This window comes from Castor canadensis, chromosome 8 (genome assembly GCF_047511655.1).
Source record: "Castor canadensis chromosome 8, mCasCan1.hap1v2, whole genome shotgun sequence".
Taxonomy (NCBI): domain Eukaryota; kingdom Metazoa; phylum Chordata; class Mammalia; order Rodentia; family Castoridae; genus Castor; species Castor canadensis.
The window spans coordinates 21,178,849-21,195,612 of record NC_133393.1 but is presented as its reverse complement, the minus strand read 5'-3'; the positions used below and the strand labels follow the sequence as shown (position 1 = coordinate 21,195,612).

At 56.6% G+C, this 16,764-nt stretch overlaps 1 protein-coding gene across 3 annotated transcripts in view; it reads right to left on the bottom strand.

The window, feature by feature from the left end:
• Positions 1-16,353, bottom strand: part of Grm4 (glutamate metabotropic receptor 4) — a 107,211-nt gene extending 90,858 nt beyond the window's left edge. Inside the window, exons 1-2 of one of the 3 annotated variants that reach the window (XM_074082410.1) lie at positions 15,736-16,353; positions 4,963-5,856 (exon numbers count right to left, since the gene is read on the bottom strand). In XM_074082410.1, coding sequence (XP_073938511.1) covers positions 4,963-5,481 — 519 coding nt within the window. In that variant the 5' untranslated portion in view covers positions 5,482-5,856; positions 15,736-16,353. Of the gene's footprint in view, positions 1-4,962; positions 5,857-15,735 lie in introns of those variants that run through there. The other 2 variants (XM_074082411.1, XM_020164095.2) reach the window with 2 other exon arrangements.
• Between the last annotated feature and the right edge of the window lie 411 nt (positions 16,354-16,764).

The following is a 16,764-nucleotide window of genomic DNA, read 5'->3' as shown; positions in this document are numbered from 1 at the left end:
GAGCAGACGTGACTCCTGGGCTGTCGTTTGCTAAGCCTGGTCTTGAAGGGAGCCCAAGCTTGGGCAGATAGGAAAACATCACAGTTGAATGCAACTGTGATGAGTGCCAAGAAGAAAGAGAACAGGAAGTGAGCAGGAATAATGGGGGCAGGGGGCCTCTCTAAAGGCCATTTAAACTTAAGGCTACATGAGAAAGATCCAGGTTGAAAGTAGGCAACAAGACTCCAGACTGTGCATAGCAGGTGCAGAGGCCCTGGGGTTGAAAAAGACTGCGGTGCCCTCAAGGACCTTAAAGATAATATAACTGGCATGGGGTACAAAAGGATGCGATTGAGGGCATCACCCAGACAGGTGTGGAGTTTGCATTTTAATCCAACTGCTACAGGAAGTAAATAGTAGTTTAAGCAGCAGGGAAGCAGATCTGATTTGGGTTTTAGAAAGATGGTTCCAGGCATGAGCAAGGGTCTGGCTGTGGGAAAGTCACGTAGAGCAGAGAGAGGGGAGAGCAGACATCTGCAACGGTCAGGGTGAGAAACTCGTGTGGAAGGTGGAGAAGTGGTGGTGTCCAGGATACACTCCGAAAGCAGAGCATGCGGCCTACGGAGACTGTGGAAAAATGGTGGCAAAACGCCTTTAAGTCTCTGAGCCCAGGCACCAAGTGACAGGATGGCGCTGTCTCCCAGGGACATGGAGGGCTGGGGACGGCGAAAGGGACGGCCTAAAGTTGCTCCTGGCTGTGCCATGCATGAAACACACTGAAGACACAGAAGCCATGTCCTCTACAGGAAGTCTATGTCACCTAAGCTACACTAAGAGCAGGAAAGGCCAAGAGCAGTGACACACGACAGCCCCGCACACAGTGGAGAAACAGCCGGACACTGGGCCAGGCTGGGGCAGCACAGACACCCCCTCTCCCTGTCGCCATGCCCTACGGGCCCTCAGCAAGAACACTGTCACCACCCAAAAGCAAAGCTGGCTGCTCGGTCACTGCTCTGAGCACAGAGCCTATGCGGGAAGACGTGAGAAGGTCCAGCAGATGGTGGGAACTCTCCAGGATCAGCCTCAAAGGTCACCGTCTGTCACTGCCCGCCTGCGCCATCCTCTTACGCATCAGTGGAATCTCTCACGCTGACTGAAGGCCCAGCCACAAGCTGCGCAATGACATTTCCTGTGGGCTGACTGTGTGCCAGGCACCGTGCTGGCCTTGCTCAGGGCTTAACGCACAATCCCCACTCCTGGCCTATGAGCTGGGACCACTCTCAGCCTCATTTGCAAAGAGGAAATCGAGGCAGAGCAAGGTTAAACAGTGTGCCAAGGTGGTCAGGCCCCAGGCTGCCTGTCTGCAAAGTCCAAATTCACCACCATGTGTGCGGCCTCCCCTATGGGGTTGCAGTTCTCTCTACTGCAAAATGAATGCAAGACTCAGAGAATCAGTTTCTGGATTCCTCTGAACTCTTACAGGCCCAGATTTGGGACACTGCTCCTTCTGTCCACTGACAAGGCTGTTCTCAGGAAAGAAGCTTATTGGCTCATTCACACTAGGGTGTCCATGACTGATATGTAAGTGGAGGTAAGGTAATGCTAGTGGAGCAGGGATTAAAATGAGGCCTGACTGGCTCCAGAACCTGGGCTATCCCCACAGTATGGCATTGTTCACAGTATGGCCACACCCTCTGGGTTTAGGATACTGTGCACAAGGTATTCACTCCCGTCAATACAGGAGATAGGTCAAACTGAGGATGAGGGGAGGTGGTGGGGCAGGGAGTGAGGGATATAAATTGTTAGATCTCTGAGTCCCTAGAGTCAGGGTTTCTGATCCCCAAGGAAGGTCTGGGTTCAGTTTACTCCAGCTGCAGTCTGGAGGACACCAAGCCTGGGAGAGGGGACACAGCCCCAGCCCTGCCTGCCACATAATCAGGGCTCAGTGTCTACATCTCTAGGAAGGGTGTCAGCCCTGCAATCTCACACCTATGAGTCTTGCTCACATCCAGCCCTGACATAGCCCATTAGCAGGAAATCAGCCTCCAGTGTCCCCAGCCCAGACCTCTGGGAAGGGCCCAGGAAACTCATGTCTGGAGCAAGGAGAGCTGTGAGGGCAGTCTTGAGAGCTCCCTCCTGGTCAGGGGTGCAGCCCCAGGTCCCCTCCCTCAGCCTCTCCTCCCCAGCTCAGCCTCTGACCACCCTCCCCAAAGTTCAATCTTTTTTGCCTTTGTAAATGGCTTTGAAGTTTCTCGCCCAGTCTCTCATTTTTATCCGTTTAATTATTGAGGAGGTCTCTTGTTGCCAGGCTGGACCATTAACCATTAACGCTGTGGAAAGGGACCCAGGGAATGCAGATCACAGCTGTCTGGCTCCCTCCCACCCCATCCCCTCCTTCCCAGCACAGCCCTCTCTGTTCTCCTCCATCCTTTGCTTCTCCATTCTTCAGGTTCCAGTTATCTCTGACACCTGTCCGAACCACTCCATTCCTGTGACCCACGGAAGCACAAACCATATTGAGCCCAACACATTCTTTTTTCTTTTTTCTTTTTTTTTCTGGCAATACTGATGTCTGAACTTGTGCTTGGTAAGCAGTTGCTCTACCACTTGAGCCATACCTCCAGTCCTAGTTTGCTTTTAGTCATTTTTCAGATAGGCTCTCCCATTTTCACCTAGGGCTGGCCTTGAACTAAGATCCTTCATCCTACTCCCCTACAGATGGGATCACAGGTGTCCACCACCATGTCTGGGCTTGTTTGTTGAGATAGTGTCTCGCTAACTTTTTGCCCTGACTGGCTTTGACCACAATCCTCCAGATCTCTGCCTCCCCCTCCCAAGTAGCTGGAACTGCAGATGTGAGCCACCTCACCTGGCCTCGCCATGTTCATTTCTGCTCAAAATTACAGGAAAGAAGGAGTCCCTGGTAACCCTGGCCCCTCTCCCACTGACCTTCCCCATCCCAGAGGAGAAGGGCACAGAAGTCACAGCCACAGACGGTCTGGGGCCATGAGCACCTGTGAGCATCTCCTCCCAAAATATCTGTGCTCCCAAGAACATGCTCTAAAATCAAATACCCAGTGGGACCACTGCATGGCTTTCTGTGTGTCAGGTGACAGGCACCAATCAGCTCCTTTGAGCTGGTCCACATCCCTGTGAAGTGGGCACTGTCCCCCATCCCACCTTTGCAAGAGGAGCGGGACCTCCACGATGTCACAGCTGCAAGCCCTGCCGGCCAGGCTGCTTTACCATGTTTCTAAAGACTCACGAAGGTTTTCATTACAGAGCTCACATAAGGAGGTCATAACAGTCACTTGCAGTGTGGCCTTTCCAGAGGCAGACAGGACAAGCCCAGGGCTTATCACTCTGCCATTTGGCCCAGGCTGCTGCCCTCCCAGGCTGGCCAACCAAAGTGGTCACTCAGCCAGGCCCAGCACCTCCTTGCCCCGGCTGTCCACTCCTCTGTGGGAGACTGGAGGGGTGGGAGGATCTGCCAGCCCACCTGTTCCTAAACGGTCCTCCAAGGACCTATGGGAGATGATGCAGGGCAACGCAGTCCCCAGAGACTGTTCAGAATGCCCCCTGCAGGGACAAAGATTCCTTCACATCTCCTATTTGTCTTAGAATTACATATGAATTTGGCGTTCTTCATATGCATCCATTTGTGTTAGTTACAACCGTGTTTCTATCCAAGTCGAACAGTCCAGGAAAAGCCCCGTTCTCAAGGACCACAGGGCACCGCAGGGACACTCCTGCACTGTATGCACTGGCATGGAACTCACGATCTTCACAACTTAAGCCTCCAAACCTTCCTGCGCCCTACTCACAACACAGGCCCCCAGAGATGCCCCCAAGTACTGATGCATTCTGGGAGTTGGTTAAATAGGTTCCAGAAAGGGCCCAGGTTAGAAGGATCCAGCCTCAGCCCAAGCAGCATCTCCCAGCCCTCTGCCAACCCTGGAGACAGGAGGGGGGCCACCTCCAGAGGCCAAGAGTGACACCAGGGTGAGGGAGGGACCCAGCAGTGGCTTCCCCTGTCCTTTCCTCTTCCCTTTCCCATTCTCTCCCTGAATGCTTGCACAAACACACGCAGAGCAAACAGGCAGGCTCGAGGAGAGAGAAGCGGGCTCATAATTATTGGTAAAATGCTTGTAATGTTTTTCTCTCTACCCAGTAGCTTTCGGTTGTTTTAGCAGCTTAGCGAAGCACTTGGCTCCAATTGAATTGCAAATCAGCAGCTCTTGCCCCGGGAAGAGAGGAAGGGAGGCGGTGTGGAGGGGGCAGGGCGGGGTTCCAGAAGAAAAGGGAGAAAGGTGTGATAGGAGGAAAGGCAGAGGGAAGGAAGAGAGTGAGTCTGGGTTCAGGGCTCAGAGGCCCAGAAGGCCTGCTCCGCCAGGCCTGTGTGCCAGTACTCATCTGCGTTTTCTGCAGGCCCAACAGCCCCACACCCCATCCAGAAAAAAATGCGGACATGTTCCCAAACCGCAACTATGGGGTGGGACAGGAGGGCCACCAGGGGCTTCCTCAACTACCCAGAAGAAAAATATCTCTTTCTTGGGAATCGCAATTATTTGAAAACAATGTCAAAACAAAAATCTTGCATTTTCTCCCTAGCAATCTCCAACGTTCCTATTTCTGTTCATTGTTTTTGTCTGCCTGCCCTTCTATCTATCCACCTGTCTGTCTGTCTGTCTGCCTCTCTGATGTTCCCCTGGGAAGGTGGAGTAATCGCCAAGCTCCAGGGATAGGTGCTGCTTCAGCACCATGGTCAGCGCCTGGAGCTTGGTCCCTGGGCACCACCCACACTCCAGCCACAGCACTAGGCACTGGAACCAGAGGACTGCCCAATTCTCAGACACTGCTCTGAGGGGCAACTTTCTGCCTTGGAGGCAGAAAGAGAAGAGGGAGAAGATGCTAGCTGGACAGGCACCCTAGGTTAGCTGAGCTGTTGATGGAAACACCTCTGAGGCCCACTGGGACACTGACCTTGAAGAGGCGGAGGATATTAGCCACCATGATGGAGACTGAGCTCCCCGAAGCACCGATGACACCCACCACTCGCTCGGGCTTGGTGATGATGGGCGGGCTGCCGCTGCCACAGCGGACCTCTGTGCCATCCTTCTCGATGAGCGCCTGCACAAAGGTCAGTGACTGCTCAAGGGCATGGGTGTCCCTCGAGCAGGTGTCCAGAATGCGGGCGCCCAGTGTGATGTTGGGCAGCAGGTCCGGGTCATTGTTGATGCGATCCAAAGCAAAGAGCATGGCCTCCAGCCGGTGGATGCCCTTTTCCTTCTTCAGTTCTCCACAGGCCTTGCCCTCCGAGCCCCGGCCGTGCACTGGGAACAGGCCTCCCAGCGTGATGTCCCCATCTATGCGGATAGAGTTCATGTGGGGATGGCCCTTGGGTTTTCCCAGGGAGGAAGGCATCCAAGGACTGGAAAAGCTGAGGAGCAGGCAGAGGGGCAACCGGGCCCACCACCAGCCCCAGCCTCTCTTCCCAGGCATCTCGCAAGTCCTAGAGACCCATGAATGGCGGGTCCCACTCCTAGCCCTGACAGGCCCCCGGCCCCACGGCCTGGGTGCACATGGGCAGGGTCGCTTCAGCAGCAGTGTGGCTGAGGGCAGGCAGTGGGGCAGACCATGCTGGAGTGCTCTCCCTCCTCCACCTCCTCCTTGGCACTCGGGCAGTGCTCAGCAGCCTGCACAGTCCAGGACCACAGGCAGCAGGGAGTGGCTGGGGCTTCAGAAAAGCTCTGATCCTGGTCCCCACATCCTGCAGGCCTGATCTTGGACGATGACCGTGGAAAGGGAAGAGCGCTCCTAGCTTGGCGTATCTTGGCATCAAGTAGAAAACAGCTCCAATCCTCTCCTCCTACCGACCTGAGCGAAGGACAGAGAGAGAAGGAGAGTATCAAACAGAAGCCCAAAGAAGACATTAGCTATTCTGATCTCTCATCAGGAGTCTGGGAGAGGGAGATGCTGGAGGTTATCGCCAAAGACTCCATAAATCTCGTCAACTTGGTTTCCTCCCGGCTGCAGCTCAACCCTGGTTGAAATGGGAGAGCTGGAGGCAGAAACTAGGTCACATTTGAAGACTTCCCAGGGCCTGTGCCCACTGTCCTCAGAGGCTGGGGCCTGAGAGCAGCGCCCCTCAGCAACCACAGGAATGGCTGGGGAGTGGGGAGGAGAGCTTCCTCAACACACCCACAAAAGATATAGCAAGAAACTGGTCCCACTGACTGAAACTGAACCCCACTCTAGAGATAAGGGAACTGAGGCCCACAGAGGCACACAGAATGCCACGGAAGGCAGAGCCAGTCCTCTGCTGTAGTGAACAGTCTGAGACCAGGCTGGGAGCTGCTCACTAGGAAGACCAGGGTTATAGTGGGACTTTTGGGGTTCTGAGTGAGGTAAACCCTCCATTTCCACATGTCCACCCCAGGTGTGCAAGGCAAGGGCCCCAAGCAGGGGATAAAGCCAGCATCCCCTGCCTCCTTCTGCTTGCTCCTCCCACCTCCCTCAGCCTCCCTGGCTTTCCTCAGTCTCCATTCCCCCACTGCTCTTCTCTCTGTCCCCCTTCCCCTGCCGAAGCCGGACTCAGGTTACAGCCTGTACATTATTACAATCCTCGTCATTATTATTGTTGTGATTAAATATTTATCTGCAAGGGTAGAAAAGAGAACACCAGCTCTTCCTCATTCTCACTGCTAATTTGGGCTAATTTCCCCTGGGATTCCTTCCCTCACCCCAACCTCCCCGCCCAAAGCCAGCAGCTTTTCTCCCCTGCACTTAGGAGACCACAGGGAGTAGGGCTGGAAGACATGGAGTTAAGGCTGGGCTAGAGGCAACCCAAGGCCCCTTCCCCCTCCCCTCCCGCCGGCTTCTCAAATGATGACCATCAAGCCACTTGTCCATTCTGTGCCTCAGTTTCCCAGGCAGCTGGAAGAGGAGCTTGTGTTGGGATTGGGAGCTTCCTCCAGAGACATGGTGCCTCCATCAAGACGAAGCACGAACTTAGAGCCATCCCTTCCTACCTGCCTTTCTCCCACTGAGGTCCTAACAGTGAGGACATGGCACCCTAGAATCCAGCCTCAGTTTCTAGGCTTTTCTGGCCTTGGGGACAATCAAGGGCGAGGCCAGCCCAGGCAAAAGTTAGCAAGACCCCATCTCAAAAACAAACCAAAAGCACACGGGCTCTGATTTTAATCCCCAGTACATAAAAACAAAAGTGCTCCCTCTTCATTAGCTCCTCAGAAGTCAGGCATGTGACTACTAATTCCCCTTGGCCCCGTTCTGCACGTGAACCAATATCCCAGAGACATCACATAACTCTCCAAAGTCACACAGCAAATCAAGATGCGTCAGGTCTGGAAGCTAACACCAGCCACATTGAAGGAGCCCAGAGGAACCCCTTGGAAGATCTCACAATGCCACCTTCTCCAGGACCCAGTGACCCAGGGCTGGGAGCCAGGTGCTTTGGAGACAATGTAAGCGCGATCAAAATTCAGAGGCAGGTACAGGTGTGCAGAGTGGACCTCACTCCTTACACTCTGTGTAAATGAGCTTGTCAGGTGGCTTTCCCAATGGCCTAGAGAGTGGGAGGGAGGAGGTGGAGTACCAGGGCACTCGTGTGGTGGCAGACAATTCAGAAAAGACCCTGAAGAAGCCATAAATGGCCCACTCCCACTACTGCCTTGCTGAAGATGAGGCTCATTCCCATTGCTCCTCAGTTTCCAAATCTGTCAAATGGGTGAGTGGGCACCTGCCACCCTGTGGGAACATTTTCAGTTGTCGCTGAAATGATGGGGGAGAGCCACCTACTAACCTGTGTTAAGGCAGGGCTCAGAGATGCTACCCAGCCTGCTATGGCAGGTAGAGCACATACAACAAAACACTGCTATTCACTCAAGGGCCGGTGGCTCATGCCTGTGATCCTAGCTATTCAGAAGGCAGAAATCAGGAGGCTCAAGGTTCAAAGCCTGTCCCAGGCAAATAGTTCTCAAGGCCCTAACTGAAAAAAAAAAAAAATCACAAAAAAGGACTGATGGAGTGGTTCAAGCAATAAGAGTATCTGCTTAGCAAGTGTGAGGCCCTAAGTTCAAACCCCAGTGCCACCAAGAAAAACAACAAAACATTGCTGTCCAGACATTGACAGTGGCCCCACAGGTTCGTGCCAGGCCTTGTTCTTTGAACTTTACTCCCAGTTCCCGGTGGAAGCTCATAGCGCTGTGAGCTGTGTGGTATATTCGACCCCATTTCACAGGTGAAGCTGAAGCATCCAGTGCATCCATGACATAGAGCCCAGCAACACAGAGGGTACAGGCTGCCCATGGCCCTGGCCACCCCACTGTCCTCAAGCCCCATTGGTCCCAACATCTTGTGAGTCCATGATTGTTCCCAAGAATGTCACAGGGAGGAATTCTGGCATCATGACAGAGCGTGGGCCACAGCAGGGCTGGCTCAGGCTGGGAGGCCGATGCACAGCAGCTCCTGACAGTTGGCCCTGCTCAGACTTGCAGATCCTTCGTGCCAGTCCAACAATGGCTTCTGCTGGAGGCCCAGGCACATCTGGACTGAGCAGCGTGCACACACACACACACACACACACACACACACACACACACACACACACGAAGGACAGACGCAATGTGGAGAAGAAGTCCTGGGAGAGGAGAACGGCCAGCTCACAGGACTAGGTCCAGAGCCCTGTGGCCCTGCGGCCTGCTCCAGGCTGGTCAGATCGCCCTCAAGGCCTCCCACCTGGGAATGGATCCAAGCTCCTGACCACGGCAGGTCCCCTTCGGCCCTCAAAAGGCCTGCCTTCTGAGCGCCTCCAAAAAGCTGGGAAACATCTGCCTCTTTCATTCTCCCCTCCTTCCTTTGATCATGTAACAGGAACAAGGTAAAAGTAAAAATACCCTGAGTGAAAGGAGCCAGGAGAGCAGAGCTGGGGGCCGCTTCTCCCAGTGCTCCTTTCCCCACAGGCCCGCTCACCTGCAGAGGAAGGGGGAGCTGGAGACACCTGGAGGGGGTCCTTCTCTGAAGTCCTTTCCCCTCAGTTCCGAAATAGCCAGGAAGCAAAAGCCTGGGGCATGGGGCAGGGGGTGGCACTCCCCAGAAGGGGCCTCCAAGATGGCTGCAGGCCCATGCCAGGGGGTCTCTTCCCCTTCTCTTCCCCTTGTCTGCCCCATCTTCTCCTCTGGGCTGTCTCCTTTTCTCCAGCCCCAGGAAGGACAGAGCTCACACAGAAGGGTAAAGACAGAGAGCAGGGGGAAGGCTTGGCCACCTCCACATGGCAACAATTCACAGGCCACTGGATTTTCCAGAACATTCTCTTCAGTGAATGGAAATGGGGGCAGGGGCTGGAGGACAGCTGCAGGCCCCACAGTCAGGGTGGTGGGGACCAGTCTAGGCCTTTGCTCTCTGAGGGGCCCCAGGACCCTGCCTCAGAGTGACACTGCTGTCTTAACAAGCAGGCACTTCATGCTCTTCCAACCTCAGCCCCTCCCTGCCCAGCCACGGCCTGAGCCAGGAAAAACCACAAACCACAAAACAACCAGAGCCGAAGAGGACTACCATGATTCACTGAACCTCCAATTATTTTTCACTGAGCTTCTCTTAGTCTTCCAAAACCAGCAAAACAGAACAAAACCCAAACGCCAGAATAAAGAGCAAAGACACCCAAGAAACAGCCTTGAACTTGACCCCTAGCATAGGGACACAATCAGTGCCACAGGCTCCTGCACTTGGCCCTTTGAGGACGGGGCCCAGGCCAGCCTGGGGGGGTTCAGGCCTGGAGCCCAGCCCACACCCTTGGCCTTCCTGAGTCGTGCCTCCGTCCCCTCCACCTCTTGTCTCACCTCCGCACTTCTGCCCGCAAGGTGGCCCAGCCCAGGTGCTCAGGAAGCCGGGCCTGTGAATAGATGAGGAATCTGTTCCGAGTCTCCTGAGCTATTTTGAGGCCTCATAGCCCACATTTCACACAGGGAGGAAGGGGGACAGGGAGGGGGAAGGGCAGTGCTGCTTCCCCAAAGATCAAAATGAGGGGAACCAGAGGCCTCTCCCCTCCCTTCATCTGTGACCCTGAGGCCACCCCCTGGGAACCTGACTGCTGGGCGGAGGGGTGGCTGCTGGACAGTTTCCCCCAGAATGAACAGGAATTCAGGTCATCTGAAGCCCCATCCTCTACCCCAGCTCGGGCAGCTGCCCCTGTGAGGGAGCTCATAGTTTGATTCCCACCTGAATGAGGAGAGCCCACGCCATCTGATCCCAGCACACAGCTATCCCATGTGGCCGTCAGGCAGCACTCACCTCAGTCTCTGCACCCTGGCTGCACTGTGGGGGATAACCCCTAGGCCCTCTCCAGGTAGCCACTCTGTGTTTACAGGAGCCTCTGTAGCCACAGAAGCTCTCTAGCCCAAAGAAGTGGCTCTAATGGTGAGATTTCGGGCATGGGTTCAGGCAGGTAAACAAGGATTGATGGGCCATGAGGAGGCAACTGGAATTTTCCACCGTTCTTTGCTTTTACTTTATCTATTTATTTATTTATTGGCATTACTAGAGTTTGAACTCAAGGCCTTGTGCTTGCTACGCAAGCACTCTACCACTTGAGCCACTCTGCCAGCCCCAGTGGGCCATCTTCTAAGAGCAAGGAGGAGGGCACACAGGGGTCCAGCCAAGCTGGCTACCATTTGCTCCCGAGCTATGCCAGCTCACCAGGCTGGACCAGGAACCTTCATGTTCTAAAACCCAGACCCTACTTCCTGAGCCAGAACAAGGAGCTAGTTCTGTGCTGGGCAGAGTTCACTGGAGAAATATGTATGGAAGGACAGAAGGGAGGAGGGAGCCAGGGAGGGATACAGGAAGTCATTCATTAGCTTAATGCCAGTGGAAACTAAGGAAAGGAAAACTTAAAATCAATTGGCCTTGCCTTGCCCCAAACTGTGATCCCTCCCTTCCAGAAGCAGTTGAGATCCCCACCTCCTCTAGGAAGTTTGCCCTGATTAGTCCAATTCCAGCTGTCTCCTGCCCATGAAGCTAATGACACACCCTCTGATGTTGGACACCGATGACCTGGGAACACACTAAAAGCCTGCGTGACCAGCACATCTCTGCATCCCCTGTGCCTCTTCCAAGGCTCAGAACACAGAATGCACTTCATAAATGATGGTCGGAGTCAGGTCCCCTGCTCAGAGCCAGCACTACAGCCCACCAAAGCAGAGCCCACGGCCAGGGTCTGCAGTAGCACCAAATTCCTATGAGCCATTCAGTGTGGCATTCAATGTGGGCTGAGCACCCTGCCCTGCTCTAAGGGTGACACAGACATACACCCACCGGAGAGGACATTCCGGTGGGGGGGGGTCACAAGGACAGTGGCACTTCAGGGGAGCAGGGGCAGATAAAGGGACATGGAGGGGCTGTTCTAGAAGAGGATCAGCAAGGAATCCTTCTCTGAGGAAGTGCTATTCAAATTTGAACAGAGATTGAAGGCAGGAAAGGGATGAGCCCTTTCTGGGAAGAGTGTACCCAGGTTCAGAGAACAGCAAGTGCAAAGGCCCTGAGGTGGGCATGTGCTTAGCATTCAGTGTTAAGGAACAGCAAGGAGGCCAGCATGACTAGGGGATAGTGGAGATGAAGGGGGCTTATGGGAGATGAGGCCAGAGAGGGCACGCAGCCAAAATCTAGGCAGACTTTAGGGGCTACAATGTGGACAGAGAAACCAGGGGCTCTTAGAAGGCTTTGAGCACAAAAGCAGCAGTGACTCATAACAAGAGAACCTGAGGCCCAGAAGGGGAGCCACCTGCAGAGGCCACAGCTGCCCACATCAGTTAGAAGCCTCGTGCTTGTGCTCCATCACCCAGCACACCAAGGCAAGCAGGTCTCGAGGCCCTTGGTCCCCAGTCCAGTTGGTCCCCAGTCCAGCCAGGAAACACCCAGTGCTGACTTCCTCCTCCTCAGCTGCCAAGTTCATGATGTCCAGGTCTCCTCCAACCAGGAGGCCCCCACGTCCACATAGATGCTGGGACCTTGCCTTCCACCCATCATTCAGTGCCACCCCTGGCCCTAGCTTTCCAGCCAAGACTGAAGGGGGCAAGCGCTGGGTTTGCAGCTGGTGCTACTGTGGCCTCGCCATCACACCGCTTCCTCTTCCTGTCCTCCTCAAACCAGCTTCCCTACCCCAGCACTTAGCCCCGTCCATGCGCAATGGCCTGCACAGCCGTGACCAGAACCACAGTTGTGTGGTGAGACTGCATTCTGGGCCGAGAACGGGCACTGAGTAACATCTGAGACACTGCCTGACAAAAGCCTTGGAATTCAGGTCTAGTCCCCAGTCTTCATTTCTGTGTTTAAACCCCTCAATGGTAGAAGTCCTGCCCTGACCAGGAAGCAGACCCAGGGGTTACTTTCTGTTACCCTAGGGAGTGGAGGTGGCCAGGGGTGCCCAGTGAAACCCAGAGCTCCTGGTCCCTATGTGATGGCCCAGCCCAGGAGAACAGCCATCTGACCTCTGACAGACCCACGGCCATCATAGCCTCATCACATGATGGACGTCCCCACCTTCTCCAGGAGAGCTGGTGGCTTAACTCAGCCACTTATTTGACCCCAACATGCCATATGCTATCATTACGGGTTGTCACTTCCCAATTACTGCAGATAATACCTACCTTAATTGAACAGGATCCCAGTAATGTCATTTATACACTGTGTCCCCCAATTTATTTAATATCTGTGCATACACATGTATTTATGCCTCCCTGGCACCATGAGACCATTCAATGGCAAAGTTCTAATAAAATATTTCGACAGGAGTCATCAGCTTAAATTTAAGAGTGATTTTTACTGCCCTTGAGGTGCTCTTTTCTCCACAGAGCCAAGAGAATTGGGGACAAGCTGGAACAGCCTTTCCTGACCTGGAGGTAGCCAGCAGCTGTGGGCTGGGCCAGGTCCCTTTCCTATCCTCTCAGCAGGAGCAGCCCAAGTGGGGACAGAGAAGGGGAGCAGAGAGTCAGAGCAGGGAAAAGGAAGCTGGCTGGGAATGGGGAGAAGAGAAGCAGAGGGAGGTAAAGACCACACAGAGAGGTGTGGAACAGAGCAATGAGGGCCAAGAGGAAAAGGAACCTGTGCTACACAGAACGGAAGGTAGGGACATCTCTCAGACCAGTTTGATGGTCCCAGCTAACTAGGGCAGAGGTGACATGCATGAAAACAAGTCTCTTGCTCTTCCCAGGAGCAGATGGAAGTGACAGAAACCTGCTGTCCCCTGCTTCCCACGAGGGCAAGCCCTCCCCTTGGCCTCTCCCCCAAGTGGGCCTACTCAGCAGGCAGACCTCCTGTCAGCCCCCTCCTGGTGGGAACCTGGCTGCCACTCTGCAGAAGGGAGATAACCTTCCATTCCACAGCCTGCAGGCCAGCTGCCCAAACTGCCAACAAGGCCTACCCACTGGAAAGTTGGGTTCTAGGCCCAGCGGAGCAGGACAACGGCTGGGGCGAGCAGATGTCTTGGGGTGGGTGGTAATTAGGGGCTGTGGAATCCACACTTGTCTAGGGGAGCGGATGAGTCTGTCAGCTATAATTACAAGGCTCAGGAGTCCACTGGGACCTGTTCCCATCTCTTCCTACCAGATGTCCCCTGCAGCAGGGTGGGGATGGGTGTGGTCAGAAGCCTAAAGGCTGGGCTGTGGACCCCTCTGGAAGGGGTCAGGGCTGCACAGCCCTTCTGGCCTAGGCCCAGCCTCTGACCCTTCTAGCCTGAGCACTGCTCCCTCACAGGTCTGCCAGCCCTGATGCCTCCCAGAGACGTCATTCCTGCAACCTCCAACCTGAAGAGGCCCAGACTCAGGTTTAAGGAGGAGGAATGGGAAGGAAGGAAGGAGGGAGGAGCAGCCTACCATGCCTGATGCTCCCACTTTCCCTCTGCCTGCTCAGGACCTATTCTATGTGACAGGCTTTGTGTTCCCCAAACCCCTCTCCACAAGTATCTGGAAATCCACCATTTAAAGAGCATTTCTTTGTGTTAAGCATTGCTGGCTTCCTGGGGTGAGGGATAACTTTGGGGGGGGAGTTGTCCCTAAGAGGTGTGAAGGTGTGGGCTTATGTCTAAAAGGACCAAAGTTGGAGGGATGGAGATAGTGGTCACCTAATTCTAAATCAGCAGGCATTCCTGCCCCGGGCAAGAGGCTCAGGAGCACCATCCCCAAAGGTCCCCACCCCAGGTCAGAAAGAGGGACAAGGGCTCTGAGTGCTTCTCACCATAACCAGGTCCTCTTCACAAGCCCCATGGGCTGCCCAAGAGAAGGAATAGGCCTCTGCCCCGTGGACACACCACCAAGGAGTGTCCGGAGCTCTGGGGAATCTAGCTCGCTACTCTCAGAAAAGACCCCAGAGTTCAGCTCTTAATCAGAGCCCTCCAACTGTGCACAGTCTGAGCCTCAGGCCCACGGAGAAAGAACCACATCCACAGCCTGGGGACTAAGAAGGTTCCTCCAAGAGCTAGCCTAGGGCTGGGCGTTTGCAGAAGGCTCAATGTGGACACTGGCCTCCCTAACAACCCTAAGTCCCCACTCTCAGCCCAGAATGCACAAGGAAGACTCAATGATGGGAACAAACACACCAGGCTCCCTCCCCCATCACCTCCAGCTTCCTGCCAGCCTGACAGACAAGTGGCTTCAGTTACGCCAGCCCGGCAAGCCCAGCCCGGTTGGCAAAAAAGCCAGCTTTCTCCCAGGCCATCAGCAGGGATGGTGGGGAGAAGGAGGAAAGAAATTGGGTGACCCCTCCAAACAGGGCTGAGGGCGGAGTGTCACTCTGGCCTAGGGGCAGAGGGCGCTCGTACGTTCGGAACCGCTCAGGACTCCCTGCCGCCCGCCGTTGCCCCAGCTCGGCACAAACAGCCTCAGACCTCCCGCGTGCGGGGGCGCCTCTCGCAATCAGGGCCTCCACGCCCGGCCCCGCCCCCGCTCGGGGAGGGGACGCTCCAGCCTGCGGGCGCCGGGGAAGACCGACCCCTAGCAGGGGCCTCCCCCCAGCACACACGCACGCACACGCCAGCACACACAGATTCACGCGGCCGGTGCGCTGCCCGGCTGCAGCCAAGAGGCTTAGGCTCATCAAGGTCTCGGGAAGGCACTGTCCCAAGTGTCCAGAGAAAGCCTGACCCTGAAGTCCCGCCCGAAGACCCCAGACCTGCACCGCCTCCCGAAGCCGCGGCGGCTGCCGGCCAGCAGTTATTCGGCTCCGGCCCGTGGCGAAGGCGGCTCTGGGGCGGGCACCTGAGCCGGACGCGGTACCTGGGAAAGGAGCTGAGGCGTGCGAGGCTGGCGATGCCCTCCCGCCGGTAGACCGCTGAGCAGAGGCGCAAATAATGCCCTGCGCCCCCGCCTGCCCTGCCTCTCCGCAGAGGGGGTGCGCTAATGCCGCCGCCCCCACCTGAGAGCTGGTACCACCCTCCATCCGGAGGAACCTGACATAGCCCCCGTACACAGGGACACTACTTTCCCCTAGACCTGCAAAAAGAGCCGCTGCCTCATTCTCTCCTTGCAGGCATCCAGAGAGGTGGCCCTAGCCCCGAGGGCAGACCCTCTACCCCGCGTCCCGCGCCCTCCGGCCGGAATCTGCCGCACCTCCTCCCGGCACCTCGAGCGCGAGAGCTCGCCCGAGGCCACCTCCCCAAGGACCGGTGTGCCCACCGCAGCCCGCGCGCTCCAGGAGGCAGGAGGGCACGGTCCCTTCTTCCCGTCCCCCTCGGGGCACACAACTCACCGCGCGCTGCTGAGGTTTCAGCCGCGGCGAAGGGCCGGCTGCGTTCCCGCGGCAGGCAGGCGGCGGTCGGCCGCTCGTTTCTCGCGGTGCCCAGAGCCCGGGCCGCGGCGGGCGGCGCTGACGCTGCGGACCAAGCCCCGCACGGAGCCGCCCGAAGTCTCGGACGCAGCGGGGGTGAGCTGGCGGCCGCTCTGCCGGAACCGCCGCCAAGCGCGCGGCGTTCGGCGGCTGCTCAGGCTAGAACCAGCGAGCGAGCTGGAAGCGGCGGCAAGCCCTGCTCCTTCTGCCGCGGAGCCCGGTGTCCGAGCCCGAGAGTGCAAGCGAGGCGTCCGGGAAGCTGGGTCCTGCCGAGGCTCCGGGCTTAGAAGGGAACGGAGCGGGAGCAGACCAGCGAGCGCAGCCGGCGGAGATGCAGGTGCCTGACAGCGCCGCGGCGGCGGCGGCGGCGGCGGCGGCGGCAGCAGCAGCAGCAGGGAAAAAATGAGAGCGAGCGAGAGAGCGCGCTGGAGAGCGAGCGAGAGACTGAAGAGCGAGGAAGCCGCGGAGAAGGGAGGCGCGGGAAGGGCGGGAGCGCCGGGAGCACGAGGGGGCGAGGGGGCTGCAGCCGATCGCCCGGCGCCCACGGCGGCTGCCGCACCCGGGGAGCTGCGAGCCCAGCCCGCAAGTTTGCGCTGCAAGTGCGGGCCGAGCGCTCGGCGATTCCGCCGGCCTTTTAAAGACAGAGCACCTGGGAGGCCACCCCCTACCCCGCACCTCCACCTCCGGAAGGCCGGGACTCTGGCGGCGCCCCACCACCTCTCCACGCCCGCCGCGCCGTCGGCTCCCCCTCCCACCACGCTCAATTGTAACCCTCTCCCGAGGCTCCCTCTTCCCCACTCTCTGTGCGCGGGCCATCTCGCCCACCCCAAAGATACGACGAAGACCCCTCTTTGCCCCACAGATCGAAGGTCAGTGGACCTAGCCTTTCAGGTACACACCTTGGAAAGTGCAGCAGAGCACAAGGACGCAAAGGGGCGCGCTGTTCCCACC